This window comes from Mugil cephalus, chromosome 6 (assembly GCF_022458985.1).
Source record: "Mugil cephalus isolate CIBA_MC_2020 chromosome 6, CIBA_Mcephalus_1.1, whole genome shotgun sequence".
NCBI lineage: Eukaryota > Metazoa > Chordata > Actinopteri > Mugiliformes > Mugilidae > Mugil > Mugil cephalus.
This window is the reverse complement of record NC_061775.1, coordinates 4,490,728-4,515,253: the sequence shown is the minus strand read 5'-3', so window position 1 is coordinate 4,515,253 and position 24,526 is coordinate 4,490,728. Positions and strand designations below refer to the sequence as shown.

Genomic DNA, 24,526 nt, shown 5'->3' with positions numbered 1-24,526 from the left:
GGAGGGAGAGAAAGGATGGATAGAAGGAGGGAGGGTGAGGAGAACATAGGAGGAGGAGGGCATGATCAGAGACTGGAGGCAGGTTCTGGTGCAGTTTAAATAACTACCCATATAGGGCTCAGCTCTCCATCTCTGATCACAGCTCTCTCTGTCTGCTTCCCTCTGTCGCTCCCTTTCTTTCTCTCTGTCTGCCTCTGTTTCTCTGCAGCTTTGTTGGACCCCGTCTCTTTGTGCAACTGCATGTACGACTGAACCTCCTGCATCTCAACGCAACAAACAGACAAGACTTTTAAACATCTAACATCTCAAAGAAAGAAAAAAGACCGAGCATCCACCATGGAGGCCATCAAGAAGAAAATGCAGATGCTGAAACTGGACAAGGAGAACGCCATCGACCGAGCAGAGCAGGCAGAGACGGACAAGAAGGCAGCAGAGGACAAATGCAAGCAGGTGGGAAAGAAAAGCGTAACGTCATGGATGGGTCAGAAGAGCTGTCATTCAGGAGATCTAATATAGAGGAGGGGCTGTTTATTAGTTCTGAAAACCCCAAATGTGACAGGTATTTAGCTTAAAATGTATAGTTTAAGATGTTGCACAACAAATTAACTAGTAACTCTTGGGAAAATTACTGACTGATTAGTAGCGTTTATTGGAAGTATCTCGTTTAAAATACAGATTTACTCTGTAAAAGGTTCTAAAAAGACATATCCACACTCAGTGTTACACAACTCACAGAGATTTGCCCAGAACTTGAGCAATGATAAACAAATGATACCATACCAGACATACCTTCAAGGAAACCGTCTGTAAACACTTTCATTTTTATTTATACTACACAGGCAGTCTACTAGCTTTGCTGTATCACGGCAAGGAAACATTTGAACTTCTTATTGGGCTATGGCTCATAGTCTGGATAGTAAATGTTTGTGACAGAACATGAAAACCACAAATTTAATACTCCTTAATAGTCCAGTCAACACACTCTTGTTGTGTGTTAAATAATAATATAATTTGACAGAAAGAACAAATCCAAAGATCCCAAAGTGTAAGCACAGACTTTTGATGCTAAACTACCATACAAAACTATACAAAAATAGTCTTTTAAGCTCAAAAGTATATTTTATATTACTAGATTTAGTAAGAGATCAACAACAAGCAGAATTTGGGAACCGTATGGGGAGTACTAAAGCTGTTTACATAGAGGCTCAACTGACCAGTTCAGGTGATGAGACCACCCAGGATCTGAATTAGTCTTTGGGGAAGACTAATTCAGTCTAAGAGAGTTAATGGAGTAACTGTCTGAGTGGACGCCCATCCTGAAGCCTGTTTGACAGGTGTATCCAACACGGAGGAGACAACGCGCACAAACAAAGCCTGCAAATGGACCTATGTAGACACGCAAACACACACATTGGAGCATTGGTTCCAGGCGTCTGTGCGTTCTCACCGATAACAGCTGTATTTTTAGACACCACAAGAGAATGGAAGAGTGGAATTCAGCAGGATTATCAGATGTACTTCATGGGCTCAGAGGGGAACACTGATTAGGGGGAACACTAAACCCTGTGAGTGTGTGCATGTGTGTGAAGATTAGGCTGTGCATACCAGCAGCCAGCATGAAAGACTGATTGTAAACCATTACCATTTACATGACCCCAAATATCATAAACACATTAGACTCTCAAATTAGCTGCTGCTGATTTATCAGACTTTAAACACATTGCCTCTAATAATGTTACATAAGACTGAACCTTTATTTTGGAGCAGTGCGTGCACACTGTCAAAATAATAAGGATTTGATCCATCGATTTTAAAACTTATCCGTGGTTTAATGCATTATTTTGAGTGATCTGAGAGTTTTCAACAAGTAGATCAGTCCTAACGTGCTGACATATGCTCAAGACTATAGCAGAAACAGATATTTGATTACAGCACCACAAAACAGAACAGAATTAACCAGAATAGAGCAGAATGGAATGGAACAAATATTTACTCCATTTAAATTGAAGGATGAAGTATAACACAACAGAACTAAAAACAGGATTTTTTAAAATGTTTTAATTTTTATAACGAGCTACTGTGACCAAGCTATTTCCCTTCATTTCCCATAAACTCTGTCTAAGTGTAACTAACCTTTCCTGTTGTAGCTGGAGGAGGAGTTGCTGGACCTCCAGAAGAAGATGAAGCAGACAGAAGATGAACTGGACAAATTCTCTGAAGGCCTGAAAGATGCTCAGGAAAAACTGGAACTGTCTGAGAAAAAAGCTGCAGACGTGAGTACAGTACATATAAACGTACACAGAGGAGAGTTGGGCCATTGTCATTCCATTTGACTAAAAATGTGATATGAAACAGCCTTACAATAATAATGCATCTCTATTTTTACACTACATCTATTTCAGGAGTTTGAATATTGACAAGAGACTTCTGTCCTTGTTGTCAGTTACTTTGTCTGACTCTGACCCCCCACACACGTCACTATGACACTGCTGAAAAGTAAGCCCCATTATTCCACAGCTGGACTGTTTCTAGGCAAACACCAGCTGTGGCTTTACTTTGATCCACTGCGAATGGTTTGGAGCACATCAGAGACTGTTACATTCCTGTGCAACCACTCCTGAAAGATGAGCACATAGTTAAACTGTAATCCCACACACACACACACACACACACACACACACACACACACACACGGTCAAGTCCTCCAAACCAACACACTGGTTTCACCTGACATTCCCAACATGTACATATGTCACTCCTCAGAGATTTAGTCCAGTAAAAAATAACCTGTTTATATGCAGATGTTATAATGACATCAAGGTAGAAATATTGCTTTTTTCCTGCTTTCACTCACTACTCTGCATTCTCTAATCCCTTACATTTTAATAAAAAGTACTTTGTAAATAATGTTTTTTAATACATATATGACACATGCAGACCCTAATATATAGATTAAACTACCCAAAAGAACATAATGTTATATAGACTATGTCCAGGCTAAAGTAAAAGTAAATGCTAGCTCGTAATGCTTTCATACTTTTACTTAAGTAATCCACTGATTTACCGCTGCACATGTCGAGTATGTGACAAAGCAGTTATTTAAAAAAAATGAAATCAAAATTTTATCAGCTAGATGAGAGATGTCAAATGTTTTGTCGTCGTCTGCCCATCCATGGTTGGGTTTTCACTATTATTGTGAAGGCTATATCTCGGCATCATCTTGAAGCAATTTACTCTGATTTGGCACAAATGTTTATTTGGACTTTGATGGTCACTGTGACTTCACAAAGCATGTTTTTGAGCAAACCACAGTAAATCATAATCTAATTATGACACAATTTTGCACAAATGTCTAATAGGATAAAATTATGGTGTGAAGAAATCAAAAAAAGCCTTGAAATCAAACATTTCAAGGGTCATCATCTCTGTGATGTTCTGCTAAAATATCCATTCAGAGTCTTCACTATATGTTTTTCGAGGGTCTGGACAACAAGACTCCTTGACATACAAGTGTTAAGCTATTACTATCAATCTTCTTTGACAAACCCTGGTTCCTACATTACCCACAATGTAATTTGAGTGTAGACAGTCCGGTTAACTGTAGCTTCAGAGCAGAGGAAAGGGCCAGTAAGCTCAATTATTTTTGACTCCACACCACCAGATTTTTTTTAAATTTTAAATTGTAGTCTTGAGATCCAACTTAGATCAACTCACACAGACCAGGACGTGTAAACAAACTTCTCCCTTAACTTAACTTTTACTTTGTATTAAGTCACTACAAATAAATTTTCGTCCACCGAAGAACCCTCACAAATAATCAATTCAGTAAATGTAGCAGAACATTAGAACACACAGTTCTCCCGTGGCTTAATCAGCTGCAATCTTGGAAAAGAAAGATCATATTTTACATTGCTGGCAACACCACAAACCACACGGCTATATATCTGCCAGTGGTGGTGTGTGTTTGCTCAGTTGTGTCACTGCATGAGTGAAACAGAAAAAGAGAATGAAGGAAAGTGAGCTAGAGGAAGCCAGAGCCAGTCAGCCTCCAGGGTAATCAATTAGGACAATGATAAAAATGAAATATTAGTCATTAATACGGTTTATCAGTGAAATGGCATTTTAATAACAACAAGCAAGAATCCAGGAAGTCGTTCCAACAAGATTACGAACCAAATAAGACACAGAGAGAGAGAACTGTCATGCAAATAACTCTCCCACCTTCCACCAAGATGTGGTATTGTTTGAGTATTGTGGAGGATATCCGAGGGAAGTGCAGTGTTGCACTACACACAAAGAGAAGGGAAGTGCCTGCCATATAGACACAGAGTCAGAGGCTGAGACATGCTGGATTATCCTCACACAGTGATTAAATAAACTCAGGGAACGGTTCTGTGAAGCCTAACATGTAAAGTGGGTCAAGTGGGGGCCTGGAAAACATATTTGTTGAAGTCGTGGTTTGAGTATGACTGGGTGCAGCTTCCCCTCTTGGGTGTCCCGTAGTGTGTGGAAAGAGAACTCAAGCAATGCCGAGTTTTGTCAAAAATAGATGTTGGCTACAAACGTATTTACATTTACAGTGAAGTTCGACACAGTGACACCAAAATCACGAGTAGTAAAGCTGCTCCGCTCCACCTCCATGAATTCCCCTCCACATGTCACTTATTAGAGACAGCAGTCAAGTCATTACACATCTGAATTCACACAGAACAGACTGGAGACCTGGAGGTAACTGGGAAAGCAGAGCGGTAGAGTCAACAGCCCAAACAGGCACAATTATATAAAAAAAAGGGGCACCAGACTGGTAAGGCTGATATTTAGGTCATCATTGATGATCACTAGCTCAAGCAACCAGACGAAGAGTATGTCTTTAGGAGCACTGGATATAAATATTAGCAGCAAAAATGAAAGACGCCTTGGCTCAGGTATTGATGACACCATTCACAAATGTTACAGTTCCAGCGGAAAACTGTTGGTGGTGGCCGGCAAGCCGGGCGGGCGGAGAAAGCAGAGAACAGTCAGGGGGGCTCTGGTATGTGAGGAATGCAGCCAAGGCAAACAGAAAGGCCCAAACTTCTGTCTCTAATGAAATCAATGCTTCCAGCTTTTCCGGTGCAAGGGGCAAATCAGAGAGAGCAGTTCAATCAACACATGAGACTGATTTTAAGAGATTTTCTTCTCGTTGTGAACATCAGGACCGAACCTGAAGCTAAGCTGAGCTGAGCTGAGCTGAAATCGTCTGGCCTACTTGACCATCCACCCAACATGTTTGTTCTCCTGCTGATCATGTGAATAGGGCAAACACAGGCAGGGCTAGCAGCGAAACATGAAAGATGGAGCATAAATCTGATTTACACTCAGGGAGGCGGGAGATGGTGTTCACTCACTCCTTCAAGACAAACACAGCTCCTCAAAACAGAAAAGTTTATGATGAATATTTAACATTTTTTCATTTAGTTAAAGATTCTCTGACAGAGATTTGCCTTGAGATTAGAAGTCGCAAAATTAGTCTTCAGAGTTTGTTGCAAGTTCACTTGTGGTTATGATTCTTTTGAATCAGTGATCAAATATTTACTGTATGTCTTATACCACTTTCCATGAGGGTAATCGAGATGTAGATGAGGCCTTAGTTTAACAGCTTGTATAACAGTTTGTTCGGCTCATACAGAAATACATACCCATATTTAAGGTTAAATATTGTGCCTCTTTTAACAAGTTAATATATATCTGACATCTGTATTTCAGGTTTCAGCTCAAATTACCCCACAAATTCACTCTATACTGCATCCCACGGGCTTGTGCCCTGTTCTATATGGACGACCTCTGTTAAACGCATATGAGATACTGCTGACCAAACCACTTTCCAGCAGAGAGCTGGCCCTTTCCTGCTTTACTGAGACCCCAGCAGAAACAAGGCAGGAGCGTAAAAGTGTAGTCCTAAGCATTTGAACCACACCAGAGTGATGCGTATCCCTTATTGCTTACAAGGCCTCTATATAAAGACCTCCCATCACATCATCCACTGGCTTCTTTGAGCAGCAGTTTTGAGGCTTATGTGGTGGTTGTCCAAATATCAGCAAAGTGGAGATGGTGTGCGAGTGGAGCTGAGGCAGATAGCTCATGATCTGTGGTAACACCTAGCTGCCGTCCGTTACTAATTTTGCACAACATCAAATGTTCGTACAACAGGTGAATCATAGAAAAGTTTGGCATGATTGACTAACCTCCAGAGTCAGCCTCAAGTGGCAAGTCATTGAACTGCAGTTTTTAACATTTGAACATTGGCTTCAGGAGGCTGCTGCTTGACAAAATCATGTACTGCAAACCTCAATAGCTTGTTAACACCCTATCTCTGATTGGTGGAGGAAAAGAAGGAAGAGGGAAGGATCTTTGTTCATATTTTGCGAATCTTTAGAGACACTAGATACATGTTTGGAAACAATATCTCACAATTCACAAGACAATGCAAGCCACTGACTTGGATCATCTTGCAGGTCCCAGCCTTTTGGGGACCTTTTGTACCTGGCATGACTGGCTGTCTCCTTATGAGTTACTGTTATCAATTATCAGGCTTGAATGAGAACTTCAAGGATATACTACTCTTGTCTTATCAGAATTTTATTTCTGGCAACACATCATTCATATTTCAGTGTGAGGTGGGTTTCAACTGATACAAACTGATAAAAAAAAAAAAAACAATCAGAGGAATGGACAATGTGGTGTATGCTTCTCAAAAATGTCTTAACTGTTCTAGACAAAATTTTCCTAAAAGGTGATGCACTGATCCATCTTTGTCTGAACTCATACACATTTTTGACAGCATAATTCAGGATTTGATCCGTCCTATAGTCTACTAGAGTTGTACTCCACTTGATTGAATTAATCCTTAAGAATTTATTCAATAAGCGCGGGCTACAGTAATAGAATGAAACGGAAGTAAACTGTATGATTTCGTTTGAACACACTTTTATATACTCATAACGTCATTGCTGATAACTCTTCACTGAAATGCTGGAGCCACATTCAATTACACTGGGAGATTTAACTGTCAAATCCAGTTTGTGGAGGTGGATGTTTGTGTGTGACATTTAAACAATGGCCACTGCGCCTTTACAATAACTGAAAGTAATTCGGGCTGGCTTTTCTTTTCCCTTTCAAAGTCTCCCAGCAGTGATCACATCAGTCACAGGGATCAACCTATGCAACACACACACATATATTCACACACTCACAGGCCCCGCCCTCTCTGACCTCATCGTTCCGACCGTCTCTCTCCTCCTCCGCCTCCCCAGTCTGCCGCTCTCGGCTCTCCTCACCGCGCAGCTTTTCCAATCCTCCTCAAACTCTAAGGGTCCGGACCAAAAACTGCTACGCACATTCCTGAGGACAACTTATCTATCCCGCACATGAGCTTTTCATTCCTACGAACCAGAAGGAACATTTGGACTTCCTAGTTACATAACTTTCTGCTGCACTTGAACGACTCCTTTACATTCCTAAGACCTCGGACGGATTTTTTTTTCTGGTCTTATTAAATCAACGACCAAACTCTTTTTTTTTCTTATCGTTAACATCCTGAATACTAGCGGCAGTAGCGTAGTTATTATTTTTTTTGCACAAGCCAGAAATAGTCTGCTTTTTTTCTACGTGTAGTCTTAAGTAACAAAACAGTAAAAACAATGGCAGGTATGAACTCTCTGGATGCTGTGAAGAGGAAGATTCAGTGTTTGCAGCAGCAGGCCGACGACGCAGAGGATCGGGCTCAGGTCCTACAGAGAGAACTGGACAGTGAACGGGAGCTCCGAGAGAAAGTGAGACAATCCTCTGATTTTTGGTTTCAGACCTTTCTGTCGCTATTCTACCGCCGCGCTGTGCTTTCATGTGCCAGACTTAACAACTTCTTCATATCCTGCTGTCGGGCTGTGAAAATGTCTAAACTGGTTCATGCCATTGATTCATTCGCGGGCGTGATTGTGCCACAATGCAAGGCGTTGGTCTCTAATGAAAAAAGAAAAAAAGTTTGCAGGTCTCTGCGCATGCTCAGTCATGTCTGACTTGCAGGCCTCTGTTAATGGCGAATAACGTGCACCACGTAGACAGCGTTGAAGCTATTATGCAAACTTTTAATTCGCCCCGTTGTTAACCAAATAACTTATTGTTGATACAAATCATGCTAATGCCGATTAGATTATGGCTGTAATTACATATTAATCGGGGTTTACCATCTTAGTTAGATGCCGGGGTTAAACCGTTTGAACCTCGAGAGGAAATTGCACTTTTCACTCGCCTAATGACTTGCTCAGCGGCACTTCAGCAGGGTGGATATTGCCCACAGCAGTCTCATCAGGCCTCCCTGCCTCCACAGATGATAGGAAAATACCAGCCATGGAGTTAGAAGTGTGCCTCCTCTGCTGTATCAGTTTAAAGGAGCAGTCTACACAACTTAACTGTTAAAAAAAAAAAAAAGCTTTCTAAGTTTCATTGGCTAATTAACAGAAACCGAAATTATGATCATGACTTAATCTTTTTATGGTTTTCTTCACTTTTATGGCCTTAAATCAGACATTCGAGTGTGTCTGAGACTGTGATGGATAACATCTTACCTTGGTGTTATTCACACTAAATCTTATTTTGACACTTTACATGTCAGCTTACACTACAGTTTCAAGACTTGAGCTGAACTTAGCAGAAGTTCCAGAAACGCGCAGATTGAACGCTCAGATCTGTCAAGACTGACTCATCCATTATTAGTTCTGTGTATTCACCCAGCACCCTCACCTGTCTGTCTCTTGACTCGGCCCCCATCCAACTTTTATGACTTCACCCAGAAAAATTAGAGGCTGGAGGAAAAAGTAAAAAGCTAAGCAGCACAGTTAGGTAACAGTCTTGACTTGTTTCACGTGCTGCTTTATGGCGTGCGGTGCCATATCCTTTGCATAGGCTCTGGTTAATGACAGGACAGAAAGAGTCAAGGCAAGTGGCTGGGGAAGGTGCGGTTGTGAAGATATGGCCGCCGCATCGATGAAAGGAGTGGGCCTGCTATAGGATTCACCTCTTTCTGGCTATTTGTTAACAGGACTCCCCTTTGATTTGTATCAGCTCAGCTTGTGGGTTATCATTCTGACGTGTACATTGACATCAATGAGCAGTTTTATTTAATGCCTGTTGACGAGTTTTGTCCTTAATGTATGTCAACAATAGGAAAATAAAATTAAGGATAACATGCACAACACAGATCGTGGCAGCGTATCATAATAAATATAGCACGTTCTGGAAAATATAAGGGAATATTTTATAGTTTTACTAATCTACGTCACTTTAAATGTAGCTTTACTTATGTATGAAGACATATTAAATATAAGTGCTGCCATTCTACATTATACTGTCATCCCTGGTCAGCTTTAATACCAGCACCTTAATACCAACAGCCATGGGGGCATCGCAGGTAGAGTTATTTGTTGACATACACATCAGAAATTTACATTTTATCTTTTATCTTCTGACCCATGTGTTACATTTCAGAACAAGTTCTTCCATCCCATCCCTGTCAGTCTAACAAGCATGTACAAGCAGTTTCAGTTGTCACACCTCTCCCTCCATGTGCATTCAAAGTGAAACAGAGCGGCGGGTTTGTGTGGCGAGGGTTGGTGTGCTCCCAGATGTGAATAATTAGGGCAACGTGGAGTTATTCCTTGGCACAAAAACTCTTTCATGGAGAGATCAAAACGGGAACCGTACTGGGTTTTATGAATCATTGTTTAAAAATGTGGACGTAATAGAAAAAAAAAAACACTCAGCCACATCATTCACTAAGGCGTTTAATTAATTGCTCCATTTTATTTCTGGTGTGGTTCTGACACTTCTAGAGACGTTGCTCAACTGCTCTGTCGGATCACAGAGATGTTATAAAGTCTTCATTCGCTCAGTAGACATGTTTTATTTACAGCCGTTATTTTCAACGAGCTGTTCAGTTTTCACAGCTGCAGCTTTCACATGCCGGGGATGATCATATGTACTTCATTCGTGAGGCCTGTGCACTGTGTTCACAACACAAATAAGACAAATTAGCTGATTTTTGTAATGTTATTACAAAATTGAGAGCCCACTTCTTGCTCCTGTTATAGACACAATTCTTCTAAAGACTGCCTTGGTCTATTTATATGATTTGCCAGCACAGTAAAAGACATAAAAAAAGCATAGAATGAGAAGTGTCTATTTCCCTTTTTTTTTTTTTTTTTTTAAGTTGACGTTTTTATTTGCTGTGGTCAGCCATGTTGTCAGTAGATACTGTTGCCATTGGTGACAGTTGGAGTCTAACCACACAGCATGCAGGGACATACAGGTCCGTGTCTTATCCAAAAAGTGTTTTAAAAAGCAACTGGACTTGTAGAGTTTTGGCAAGACGTTTATCCGAGTAGCTTCTTCACTTCTAAAGGACTGATGGGATCTTTGAGTTTTAAATAGGGGACTGTGTGGGTGTAATCCAACAGAAACTTGCTTGACCAGAAACTGGTACAATAACAAGTCCATTTGCTTTCTTGAACGCATTTTGGATATACCATGACGTGAATGACTGAGAACCTTCATAGTCCATTTCTTAAACCAAATTAAAAAGGGAAGTGGAACTCAAACCTCTACTAAGATAGCTCCCTCCCTGACTACCCCTCCCAGGATGCTGGCTGTCGACTCTGGTCCAGCACTTCCTGTGCTTCTACTCCCAACACTTCCTGTCTCAGATCAACAGGAAGATTAGTGTTTGTGGTGGATACAGTGTTTCTATACTGGTCATTGACGATCCTAGTTAGGCTTGCGCAACTTAATTAATGAAGTTAGGTTCACATGGTAAAATATGTCAGCTATTGATCACTAACCGTCTTTCTCTATTTATAGTATGTGTCTAGTGTCTACTGTATTTTTTTTTTTTTTTTTTTGCATCTACAAGACTACATTTACATTGGATTTGCGTTGTATTTCTACGTACACGTCATCCTGCATAATGAATATTAATTTGGAGGAAGTTCTTCCAACTTCCCTAAACAAATCAGTTTATCTAAACCCAGTAAAGGTGTCACATATTTGCTGCTTTGTGTGGTCAGTGGGCTTGAGGGGTTTCTTCTGGACCCCTGACAGACTCCAGCAGAATATGTGTAAAGCATTACTTCCTGGTTTCAGTGTTTTCATTGGACTTTCTCCCTGGGAATAGCTCAACTTTCCAAATATAACTGCCACATGTTGATGCTTTTTGGCAGTCTCTGGCGTGCTGAGGAACACTCCCATGTTAGTGGCTTGTGGCTTAGCTGATTATGCAGGCCAAGGTTGTAGATTGTTGTTCAAGCAAGGAGTAAAATGTTGTCAAGTTTGTCAAGTTAGTGCAAGCAAAGCTGAGTCTGCTCTAATGTCATTAAATAAGGTTAATAGTAGTTACTTTGTAGCATGTTTACAGTTGACTTTTAGCCATTTAAATCGAACACTGGGCCATTTCCCTCATGGGTGCATGGGAGGTTCACTGAGGCACATCAGTGTAGCTTTGTCATTGTTCATGCCATCTGTTAGCTTTCAGATGTAGAATGGAAATGGTACAAATTTAGCCTGGAATCTTATAAACCGTTTTATAGCTAGGATGTTTACTTGACCTGCAGGTATTAAAGTCAGCTGCCCTCTATTTGTTCAGAGACAATATGTTTCAGAGACTCCACTGTTTTTCCAAAATGATCTTTTATATTGATGTTCCGACAAAATAAAAAAAAAAGCACAGGAAAGGCAATTGTTTCAGTGTTGCAACATCCCTGGAAAAAAAATGTTTCAGCCTATGTTGTGTAGATTCCTGAAAGGGAAGTTTGTGAATCGGTTGCCATCGGCCTCTGGTCAGGATTAGACATACTGAGCTACAGACTCAAACAAGATTGATATCCCTTTTTAAAATCATTCAATTAAATGGCAACAAATTGCACTTAGCACAGAGAGCGCTCAGTGTGGTGTCTGGGTGTCTAATGATCTTCTTTTACATATCTAACTTCAGGACAGACTGCTTTATACTTCATGCAGCTTTCTTTGCATGCCATATCTTTACGAGGACACACTGCACACTACCCTCCTTCTCTCTCACACACAAGCATTCACATTGAGAGTAGCAAGCAGCGGTGTCAGGAATAACTTACCCTGAACCCCAACAGCATTGTGCGGCTCATTAGCCCACTGCCCTGGAATAAGGCAGTAATTAGATTCCTCTTTCACTTGTCCTTGATTCTGTCTCTAATGCGTGCAGTACACTCAGATATTTCTTTTAGGCACTTACTGAGCGGTAGCTTTAAGCAAAGCTACTGTTCACCTAGTTGGTAAGCAGTCGCACAGAAAAATACAGAGTCCTGTGTGCCAACATCTAGCAGTTTGTGTCACATATTGATTGAAAAGTTTGATATTTTGGGAACTATTTTGAGAATAAGATGAAAAGAAGACCAATACGTCAGACTGATCACCAACCACAGGGCTCCTGTCTTCCTGTCTGCCCTTGTTAGACATTCAGTCCGTTAGGTCCATAAAAAGCTGTTGAACACCTGTAATGACACAGTCCAGCGGTAACGTGGAGGCGAGAAAGCTAACATTAGCCATGTTAGCAGGCATTTTAAATATTACAAGGCCTTTAACTAATTTCAGTTTTTATGCGTGGCTGTTTGCTCTGCTGTCCTAGCTCTTGTTCAGTGTACGTTTTTGAAGAACCACTATTATGGGTTTCAGTTGTAACTGCGTCTACAGGTTTACAGCTTCAGTCTGTGGGAATGGAACCCCGGCATTGGGTATTGTTTGTTTTACCTAGCAACAGTAACACAGGAAGTTATAGGCAGGTATAGCCTTCTATTTAACGCGTTTCTGGAAATAAACTGGTTGGTTAGCCAAACTCTGTTTAGCCACAATGTGTCATTCCTACACTTCTTCTATAGATTAAACAAACAAGATATAAAATTAGCGTGCTTTATCATTACCGGCAAACAAGTTTAGTTACTTTATGACAGAGCTGCCTCCTTTCCATCCATTTCCTGTTTTTATGCTAAGCTAAATGACTTTCATGAGTAGCTTGACATTTTACTGTACAGATTAGACAGTGGATCTTATGATGAAATGCTTGTTAGCGAGGCACTAATTGGACCAAGGGAGCTGTTAACTTCACTGCTGGTGTTACACATTAAACTATGATGATAACCCAGCAGCTACTTAAACATAAGTGTCTGTGTCATGGCTGTGCCACAATCTTCCTGATACTCCACCACAAGCATTCCCCATAGTTTGTTTTACCATATAAGGCAGCGTGCGTCCCTGGCAGTCAGAGAATGCAAAGTGGCTGCTAAAGGAAGGGGGCATGGCCAGAGAGAAAATACCAGCTCTGAAAGAGCGAACAATCAAAGGGAGGAAATGAAAGGATGTCGGGCAGCTGACTTCCTGTCACCTCTTTCAAAATCCTCATTTGTAAAGTGACGTTACCTTCTATTCGTGGTTTGTCATTCAGCTCAGCAATTGCTCTGAATACATTTTGTCCGACTTGTGCTGATATGTTTGTAGCTGCGCCAGCTTTGCTTAAAGCTAAAGAAGTACTTTCAGGATTTACAGGAAAGACTCCTCTCTCCTTTAGTCGTGGTTCAGCGAATTCAAGGCACAAGAACATGCACCGTGTGCACATGAACTGTTCTACTCGGCTCAAAGCTGTCGCTCACTTAAGGATTCCCCATCTGTGATTGTGAAAATTTGATGGCCGATAATGAACCAGGTTTCAGGCACTCGATTGTAAACACAGATAAACAAAACACACTGCCACTGTAGTGGTATTAGCTAAGATTGTGAGTTTCGGTTGTGTGTTGTGTGTTACTTAACAGGGAAGTAGCTTGTTGCTAGCTGGTAATTGCATGCATGTGTTGGTGGCTGGCAGAATGAGTGTGTCTGTTTTTGCGTTTGCCGTGCACTTGTGGGTCTGGAGGTGCGTTACAGCGTCTGATGTGCCAGTTTACTGACCTAGAGCACATGAATGGTATGTTTGTTTGTGTGCTAACGGTATTCTTCGCAGCACATTGCTTCATTCAGGACACAGGAAGTAACCGTGTCTGTTATTTCAGGCTCCGGTGTAATTCTGTGCAACTATCCTCACAGGCCAGATGTAGTGGCGACAGATGCAGAGCCGTGTAAAAGACGTTGCTGATGAGATTTAAAGATGTTTCGAGCGATTTATGATTTTTCATTCATTCTCTGTTGGGTTAGGTTTCCCTCTTGTCAGGAGCTGGTTGTCACATGACCCTTCAGCGCGAGTTAGACAGACATTTCCTGTCTCACATCAGTGAACTCCCCTGGCAGGCTTGGGTGCAGTAAGGAAAGACCTCGGAGAGGATGAAATTAAGCTAGGGAGAGAAAGAGAGCAGTGGAAAGACTGACTGACTAGTCAGCAGTCTGCGATGAGATGGAGACAAAATGGAGAAAATCCTAAAAATTATAGAAAGAGGCCAGTGCCAGCTACCACCAAGCACGAAACCATGCTTTCATTTGGTGAAATATTGAGTCTATGACAGAATGGAAGTCTGGACTGGAATGAAAGTGTATTTATTCTCAGCGCAAACAGACTTAATAACTCTTTTCCACTGAGAGTTCTGAGCTGCCTCTGCATCTCTGCGTAGCGTTATCTTCCTTCCTTCCTTGCCAGTCCTTTTTTGGTCTCTTTGGCAACTTATCTCAGATCCATAGCAGAATGACTCGCCTACCTGTAAACTGAATGACTGAGTGACACTTGGACTTTTGATCTGGCTGGCAAAGTGAATTCTGGCCTGAATGACTGGCTAATGAGTCACTGACCTACTAGCTGCAGCCATACAACTGTGCACAGAATACAGTCTGTTTGCTTAAGAAATCCCCAGCTGCTTCGTTTTTAGAATAGGGAGTCAACCTTAGTTCCAGTGAATGGTTCAGCAGTTCAGAAATGCAGTTATGCAGTGCCGTTGTAGTTGCCTTGCAACAAACATACTTTTTAACAGTGGACAGACTCTTTGTGTTCTTTAAGACAGAGTTTGACTGGTTTTCAGTTTGAATGTGGCTCCCTAGGAGATGATGGGTGGATAAAATCCCTGGCAAGCAGAGGAGATTCCTGTATTGTTGTCTGTTTGCTTTCTTTTTCCCCTTGTTGCCCTTGTTTAACAAGGGAAGATGAGAAGAAGCTCATTTGTCCTCCCCACTTGGCCCAGTTTTGCGTTCAACATCAGCGGAAATTGAGTTTTTGTAAACGTTTCATTCAGATCCAAAGTCCTGCAATCTTCAGATATTACCAAGGATTACACTTTCCAGCCAGATGCCACAGTTAGTGCTCAAGTTTCATCAGAGGCTATTTATTACAGGTAGGCCCCACTCCTGTAGCAGATACTCCAAGGAGCTATAGCTGCCTCCATTTCACTTATTATTCATCAGCTATTGATTTGTGAAACTTGAGCAGAGAACAGATTACAATATGCTACTAACATGCATATGGTGTAGAAAGTATTTAGTGTGTTTAAGCTCACAGGCATTCACAGAATGATAAGGTCAAATATTTTCCTGTAGTCATAGCAGCATGGTTATAGTCGGGCGGTTTTATTTAAATATCTTTATCAGATGTATTTTCAGAATAAGACTCCTGCATATCTATTGTCTACATGTCCATGTAATTTCCTCTCTCCCATCCTGGCTGCATACACACAGTGTGTCACTGTGAAACATTGAAAATATTAAAGTTATCATTTTTTGTGTTTGTTTTCATAGCTTTCTTTGACATAGACACATTTACAAGTAAAATGAGATTTTATACCAGAAGCCTTGTAAGTTTGCTGGGAATTATGTCTAAAATACTTAAACATGTTTTAAAAATATTTTAAAAGAGAAGTGGTTGCGTTTAAAGTGATTCAACAGCTAGGTGGAAACTTGTCATTGTTATTTTGATGAGATGAGGAACTTGGTCTGTAACTGTTGCTGCACACTGCTCCTGTGACAAGCCCTTGACTTACAAAATAGTTGCAATTGGGCGCTTGCGGCCCAAACGCTCTCTGAGGGTCACTACCAACGAGGCTTTCTCTGTTTGCAGTTTCATCAACAGCATGAGGTCATGTAATAGCTGCCTGGTAGCTGGTGTAACAACATCACTTAGCTCCCTTAGCGTCAGCTTAGCCTGTAAGCTTCACTGTCAGTCCGTTCTGTCATATTTTGTTCCATATTTTTTCAAATTTGTGTTCCAACGTGTTCCATCTTTACTGGTCCAAAACAATCAGTTCGAAAATTGTGGAGATGGAGGGGCAGTCAGAAATACTACAGCGGAAATCTGCAACTACTAAGTGGACCAGTCATTTCTTGCGCTCTGTATTGCCACGTCATGTAGTTACATGTCTTTGGAGGTGCACGTCAGGGTCTACGCTGTCCCAGTAGCTACTTTGTCAATTTCAGTCTAAACCGCCTATAATATTTTACCAAACAAAGGCCAACCAATGTACACGTGTGTCTGGATCAACATCATAACATCATTCTTTTTGTGCTGGAAACTTGCTACCTTTAAACTGAAGCTAACATAGACTAGTAAGATGGTGTTGTGAATACTACAGGTGTCCCTGAAGTCCCTACAACGGGGACACAAATGGAAAGAGTCAGTTCCTTCAGGAGTTATTAGAAATATGAAAAAGTTCCTACACTGAGAGCGTATTTTATCCTCCTGCCCTGTGTCCTTCTGTAGCCAGGACATAGGACCGTCACTACAGGACAGTCCTAGATGTATCTACATTCTTAGTTTTCTTTTCTCAATTTCAACACAGTGTCACAAACAATTTTATGAATTCAGAATTTAAGATGTGAAATTTGACACTTTTCATTCTAAACAACTGTTTGACTCTGCTTCATGTGTACAGATTATAAAACATAAAGCTACAGGTTAATACCCTGCTGGTTCTACTTGTGTTTTCTTTGCTATCGCCCCATTGCCTGTACCTTCTTTTCCTCTTTGATGGTAGGGAAGAGGGGGCAAGGAAGACCGGCTTGGGTGATTTAAAGAGGAATGAATAACTAAAATTCCTTCTTTCTCTCTTCTAAGGCGGAGGGTGATGTAGCAGCTCTGAACCGTAGGATCCAGCTGGTGGAGGAGGAGTTGGACCGAGCCCAGGAGAGACTGGCCACAGCGCTGCAGAAGCTGGAGGAGGCAGAGAAGGCTGCAGATGAGAGCGAGAGGTCAGGATTTCTTCACGCTGAACAATCATGAGAAAAGGCATCATGTGCCTGCATGAGTGAATGCGCACAAGCTTTGTCTCATTTATTTAAATTTCAAACTAAATGAGAAATTAAAGTGTTTGCTCTGCTCTGTTTTCCTGCCACACTTCACACTGTCCGAACAGAGGGATGAAGGTGATCGAGAACCGAGCGATGAAGGACGAGGAGAAGATGGAGATTCAGGAGATGCAGCTGAAGGAGGCCAAACACATTGCAGAGGAGGCCGATCGCAAATATGAGGAGGTGAGGGAATAACACTGGGTGAAAACTCTTTAATGCCGGTGTTTGAATTCCAAAATGTCCGCTTAATAATAACAATAATAATGATGAGAATATTAATATTTTTCCCAGGTGGCTCGTAAACTGGTGATCTTGGAGGGAGAGCTGGAGAGAGCTGAGGAGAGGGCCGAGCTCTCAGAATGGTAAACCCCTTTCAAGTAAAAAAAACACACACGTGCTCTCACCTTTCGATGTGGCGCTAAAACTAAACATGCGCCGGCTTCTCTTCACAGTAAAGCCAGTGACCTGGAGGAGGAGCTGAAAAATGTGACCAACAACCTGAAGTCCTTAGAAGCCCAGTCTGAGAAGGTGAGAGTGACATATGGCAAGTGATGAGAGAAATACATGAAGTATTTATTGATTTTCCATGTAAAATCACTGTTGCTTAATCATTTTTATTCAGCAATGATAAATATGATCATCAAAACATTTTACTAGGTTTTAACGTATCTGATCCTAATGACGGTACAGTTTATGATGCTGCTTCCAATCTCTTTCACAAACAACCTAAATATATTCAACAACCTCCTGAACACCACGCCTGGCAGCCAGCACATACTCATCTCCACTTGCCGGTGTCCTATCATTTAGGCGTCTCCCATGGCTCAGTGGACAGTAATTTGGACGCGCTGTCCTCAGGGTGGGACACCACACCAGCAAAGTATTGTTTTACACTATCATCAGGCCCTGCTAACAACCAAACCATTTCTTTCCCCTTTGGCTTGTTATGATGAACATATCAAGCAGTTCTAGACCAGTTTGAAATGCTGCTGTGTGAATAAATACTTGAACCTTGTGACAGATTAAGCTGTGGAGCTGTTTTAGTATATGCAAAGTTAATGGCCACAGAACGTGTTTGTGAAGGTGTGTTGGAGTTGCGAGACAGTAGATATCTGCAGTGCATTCCTCCTGGTAGCTACATTCCTCCTCAACGCAGACATGCAGCACTGCAGCATACCAGATTCATGGCATGACTACTTTCCTTTAGCAGTTAATGTTATTTCTATGCTTCGTGCAGTCAGACTTGACGCGAATGGCCTCGCAGCTCGACCTGTTCCCAGGCCACGCCAACACCTTGCCTTTTAGCATCAGTACCTCCCTCCTCGGAGGGAGTGGTGCCGTAGCTCCGAGGGCAATTACACTCACGCATGTGCATGTTTTTGTACGTCTGATTAAGTGGCATTAATCTATTTTGTCTGTGTCAACAGTACTCAGAAAAAGAAGACAAGTATGAGGAGGAGATCAAAGTTCTGACTGACAAACTGAAGGAGGTGAGGTCACACAGACTGCCAAAAACACACGTCCTGTTCTTCTCTGATGATTTTGATCAATTATGCGACCGATTACATAAACAATAAGTCAGGCACTAAAGAAACACTTCTTGAATCAAGCCCGGGGCCTTTGTCTAATCCACCTATATTTATCCCCCCATTCACATTTTAAATGGACAAAAATGGCAGCTCTTATTTTTCATGGCATACGAGATGAAGGATTTCTTCCACTAAATTGACTATTTTGGTATCAGATATTTGTGAAAGCATCTTAAATCTCAATTTATAAATGCAGGAAGCTTCTGAAAGCTGCTCCGGTGTTGCATGTTGGGTTCATTTGTTAGAACTTACTGACCCACTGTGTCTGAATTGTTGCCAGGCTGAAACCCGTGCGGAGTTTGCAGAGAGGACAGTGACCAAACTGGAAAAGTCCATTGATGACCTGGAAGGTACGAGACCAGCAACACTCACGACTAGCTATAAACGAAGAACGGCCTACAGCCGAGGATAGATTCAGTTTAAACCAGGAGATGTGGAAGTACATCGTAATGCACATGTGCAGAGTCACTCACTTCTTTCTGAGTTAGGTCCCAGGGGGAGTGTCCTATTTCAGCATCACTGGAATCAATTTCTGTGTGAAAGAAAGAGTTTTCTACCAAATGTATGGAAACCCCTTACCTGAAACAGGCTTGTTTCTGAAGGACAAGTGTTCCATGTCAGCCATGCTGCACAGAGGACAGGATGTGCTCACATGTTTTTAGGTCAGCATTATTTAGCTGTTGAACCCCAGGAAGCTGAGTTTTATGAGACATTCAGAGCAGGTTTAAAAGCTCACCGCTCACCCAGCTAAAGAGCCTAATTACAATATACACCACTCTTTCTTCCTATCATTTCTGCGTCTTAAAAAAAGCTGACCTGTTTCTTTATTTTTTGTCTTCTCTTCCCTCTCTCCCTCCCTCTGCTCTTCGCCTCCATCTGTCTCTCCTACCCGCCCTGCTTTTGGCTTGCTTGTGTCGCTGCCTGTACTTCCTGTCGACCTGTCGACCTCTGACCTCCAGATGAACTGTATGCTCAGAAGCTGAAGTACAAGGCCATTAGCGAGGAGCTGGACCATGCCCTCAATGACATGACATCTCTGTAGACCGCTTTCTCGCTGCTTCTCACTTCCACTTTTTCCTGACTTCCCTCTGTGGATCATCTGTGCCTTCTGCCCATCTTACTATGCAAAAAAACAACAGGACAATTAATTAAAATTCTTTTTCATTCCTACTTTGTAGCTTTTCGCCTCTGTTCTTGATTTCTGGTGTAAAATGGAATAGTAGAACATTCGATTGAGTGTGAAACTAGGTAACCAAGAGTTTAGTATTTTAACACTGGTTTCTACATTGACCTCCTGTTATACAAGGTGAGCATTTCTGATGAGATTTGATTTTGGTTTGAATTAATACAGTTTGCAATTCCCAGTGACCCTTTAACATTTTTCCTTTCTTTCCTATATGTGATGATAAAATATGAACTCGTGAACACTTTGTACACTTTATATTCGTAAATTAGAAATGAGTCCTTAAAAATCATCCAGATACTTCATAGTGCATTCAGCTATTATTAACGGTCTTCTTACAATCAACAGTTTATGCATGAAAGGCACTGTGTTGTGGTTGGATTTTTTTGCATGTGGCACAACTTAACCAAAGCAGTTATGCAAAACATCTGTCCAGTAAAACAGTGCTCTGTGCATTGTTGTCAAGGGCCGCTGCTGCGAACGCCATAAAAAGATTAAACTGACCGGAGCTGTGTTATTAGCCTGTGTTTGAGCGTTCACCATGTCACGTTTGTTCCTCTCTCCAGAGAAACTATCACATGCCAAAGAGGAGAACCTGGGCATGCACCATGTCCTGGACCAGACCCTCCAGGAGCTCAACAGCTTATAAACACACAGAGAAGAGGAATCTTCAGAGGATGAGATCGTCATTAACATTCCATTAAACGTTCGACTCCATTCCACATTTTGAGCTGTAAAATCTTTATTCCCCATGTAAGGGGGGATTAACTTAATGCTTGTCCCTTGATATTTTTTTTTCTAAGGCACAACTTTTTTTTCCTTTTCTTTTTTTAAACATGGGAAATCATTTCGAACCCATTGCTTCTTCTTCTTTTTTTTTTTTTTTAATCTCCAGCTGTGATTACATTAATTCATTGTTGACCACTTATTTAGAAAGAACTGGCAATCAATTCTCCCAAAGAAACATTAGATTTGGTCACTCAACATTCAGTTTTACATGTAATGTGCACATAATTTGCCTCTGTCTGATTATTATAATACACAGGCTACAGATGGCATGGGGTTTATCAAGGGCTACACTAGTGTGGCTCTGGAGCACCACCCAGTGGTGATTGGAAGGTAGTGTTTTCTGACTGTTGTCCCAGCAAGAGGCCGGCACACACTCCTCTAATGTGTGCCTGTATCAACAATATCCTCCTTAATCTGTTTTTATTTAACAGAATAATGGTTGAATGACAGGTAAGCTAATGGAAAGGTTTTATTCATATGTACAATCAAGGCACATGCTGCTTGGTGACTTCAGGCTTCTTACATTTAATTAAAATGCAACGCCTCTTCTGCCAAGTGCTGATTAACCTGAGACAAGCTGAATATTTGGGAACCTGCAGAAGCTGAGAGCTGTGCGTTTACAGTGTCTTTACCTTTCCCTTAGCTTGACCTGACCACTGACACCTCATGCACCATTATTACGCCACAATGTAGCCAATATTTACTAGATTTACATGTTGTATTACATGAGCGAGCTAAGCCCCAAACCACTGGAAGCTCAGTCAAGTTTTATCAACCATGGATACTTATTGTATATAGTAGAATAATGTTAGGTATGTGAGAAGTTGTAATGCTTTGATCTATTTTATTTTTTTTTTTTCCATTTACACCACTTCTTTTTCCCAGGGGACCTCTCAAGACCAAAGAACACACAGACAATTAAACCTTAAAATGTTTTATTTTTTCTTTGATGGTTTCATCTCACGCCAGGGCCAAGGAAAGCCCCCTCACATTTGATCGATGCCATTTTGAAATATTTCAGTCACCATCCCCCTCCATGTCAACTTAATAAATGTTTTACAGAAATCCTGCATCATTTGAATTTGTTCTACTACTGCTGTGGTAATTGTTTAATTGTCTTTTCATCAAGTGCTTCATCATAAAATGTATATAATTCAATCTGAGCATACAGGAGTGTGCTTACATATGCAGTGTCACTTAAAAGGATTTGCATTCATCAGAATTTTCTACATTTATGCATTAAAATGAAAGAAGACAATGAGAACCCAAGCAAGCTAATGAAACAGTAATATTATACTAATGTATCTGTTTATTTTTGACAAATAGGCAATATTCTGTATATTCTGTATCTGTGGTCTGCAAATACATTGCACTTCTAGAATTACAGGTTTATTTTAAGGTCAGATTGGAGTCCATCTGTTCAGATGTTAGAATGTACAGAATAAGGAAAGAAAAAGAGATTGGCCGGAGACGTTAGAAGTCACTGAAGGCTTATCACAGAACTTTCCCTAGCAAAACATCAAAATCAACATAAGAATGCCAAACAGAAAAAAATTATAATGCCACACTAAAGATGATTGATTAAATACTTTTTCATCTGGTCTTTAAAGATTGCCAGCAAAGGGGATGCTTTAAGAGATGGTCCTCTACAATGCAGTGAAAGTTGAACTGAGGAAGTCTGACATAAAGGGCAATGAATTTCTTTGACTGTCTAGTGGAGTAAGAGTGAATATCAGATGAAAAAAAGAAAAAGTTTTGAAAAACACCTGGGAAATAGTTAAGTTAATAAATCTATACAGAAAGTTTATATCTTCCGAATAAAGGAGCTGAAGGGTAACATCTATTCACAAAGTTTATCATTCTCAGATACCTTCTATTAAGATTAGGATTAAACTGTAGCACACAGTTAAATGTCAAGAATGATTGGTCAGTGGTTAAAGAAGAACAAAATTAATATTTTAGAACGACCAAGTCAAAGCCATGACCTTAATCAAATAGAAATGTTGTGGAAGCACCTGAAGCAAACAGTTCATGTGAGGAGACCCGCCAACATTTAAGAACTGAAGCGCTAAAATTCCCCCAAGCCCCCATAAATGACTCATCAGCGGTTACCGGAAATGAAAAGTTACTGTCATTACTGCATTTCTTGAATGATCAAATATACGATATACGTATAATATTTCTATTTCATTGGTTAAACTGGGTTCTCTTTGTCTGTTTTTAGGACCTTTGTAAAAATCAGAAAATTTTTATGCAGAGATGTAAAAAAAATCTGTCATATAGCGACACTATATGAATCTTGGTCTAATCTTTACTCTTATATCTCATCTTTTGCTCAATCACCACATGAGGGAGAAATATCACTCTACATTATCGAGATAAATAGAGGCGATTCCTCTATTTAGTACGGATTTGCGGCACAGCCAGTGTGGCTCAGACCTATTTATCCACGGTCCATCCTTCAGCTTGTCCTGGGTGTTCTGGCATATTAGTGCTCATGAATATTTCTTCCTGAAGGCGCAGCCTAGATGGGCAAAAATCAAATATTACCGTATCTGCAGATAAAACAATGAGCAGAACATAGACCTAAACCTTCTTATTGTGACATTTTCCCTACCTGCTGTTAGTTGGCATTTCCCCCCTCGGGGCATGCAGAGGATTATAGAGCATCCTGAGCAGGGCACCACTGTCTGGGCATGGCTGAAGATGGTTGTGATTTTATAGCAACCTAAGGAGTATATGAAGATCAGTGAAAATATTTTTTAAATGCTTAAAATTCTATGAAAATATGAGCTACATGGCGCCAGCACTCTTACCCATGCATTTAACATCCATGAAGTAGGAGTTGGGGCTTTGCACCAGCCTCTTCTTCTTATGTCTTCTCCTCTCCTCTGCAAACCTGGGGTGCAGCAGATCCTTAGCCAGCTGTAAAGAAAAAAAAACTGAGTTTTGTTCTACTGAATGACATAGCAGGAGTTGTAATAGAATATGTTTTGCCGTCTGACGCCCCCTACAGCCTGGTCAATGAATTACTAAAATGTTGCAGGTGTAACATGCCCAGACAAGTCCCGTTACGCATCGCTCCTAACAGCCCAACATTACACACACAACAATATTTGAACATGTTTGGCAAATTCACACTGTATCCCCGTGCAGTATAAGTTCAGTCTTATACAATTTCATGTAATCACTATATTGAATTTCCTAGTTCATAACAGATTATTGCTATACATCATCAGATCATCAGATTTCTGTCAGAGCTGTTTCACAAGTTTCTACAAACATTTCTAAAAAGAAAGCAAAAAAAAATAAAATAAATAAAAATACGGAAAATTTATACTTACAGGCATTTTTACTCAGAACACCAACAGTGTTTTGTCCAAACAAATTACGATGTAGTAACAGAGTACTGACAGATCCACCTGGAGTTTGTTGCAAGTCTGAATGTCTAGAAGCGACAAGGCGGAGTCTTTATATGCGGGGAGGCGCATGAAGATTAATAAATCCACGTTGATGAACAGGCTACATGTAAAGTTATACTTCAGAAAAAAGGACAATAAACAAAATAAATATTAATTTGCAAAATATTATAGTATAGTTTAGTATTTGAATTGTCTGAGTTTTTTAAAATGTTGTTTTTGTTTTAATATAAAGA

The 24,526-nt window shown here is 40.7% G+C and overlaps 2 protein-coding genes across 5 annotated transcripts; one reads left to right on the top strand and one right to left on the bottom strand.

The window, feature by feature from the left end:
- tpm4a (tropomyosin 4a) lies at positions 1-21,941 on the top strand. Of its 4 annotated transcripts, none has more exons than XM_047587561.1 (9): positions 1-450; positions 2,148-2,273; positions 17,078-17,211; positions 17,376-17,493; positions 17,602-17,672; positions 17,763-17,838; positions 18,738-18,800; positions 19,180-19,249; positions 20,649-21,941. In XM_047587561.1, exons 1-9 carry the CDS (start codon positions 337-339, stop codon positions 20,729-20,731), a joined length of 855 nt encoding a protein of 284 aa, XP_047443517.1. In that variant the 5' UTR covers positions 1-336; the 3' UTR covers positions 20,732-21,941. The 4 variants fall into 4 exon arrangements, with proteins under 4 accessions (XP_047443517.1, XP_047443516.1, XP_047443519.1 ...); XM_047587560.1 differs by lacking the exon at positions 20,649-21,941 and adding an exon at positions 19,859-20,069 and having other exon boundaries at positions 6-450; XM_047587563.1 differs by lacking the exons at positions 1-450; positions 2,148-2,273 and adding an exon at positions 7,358-7,811.
- LOC125009527 (40S ribosomal protein S27-like) lies at positions 21,790-24,369 on the bottom strand. The gene is made up of 4 exons (XM_047587565.1): positions 24,216-24,369; positions 23,688-23,796; positions 23,489-23,599; positions 21,790-23,395 (listed from the first exon to the last, which is right to left on the bottom strand). Exons 1-4 carry the CDS (start codon positions 24,219-24,221, stop codon positions 23,367-23,369), a joined length of 255 nt encoding a protein of 84 aa, XP_047443521.1. The 5' UTR covers positions 24,222-24,369; the 3' UTR covers positions 21,790-23,366.
- Positions 24,370-24,526: the final 157 nt, after the last annotated feature.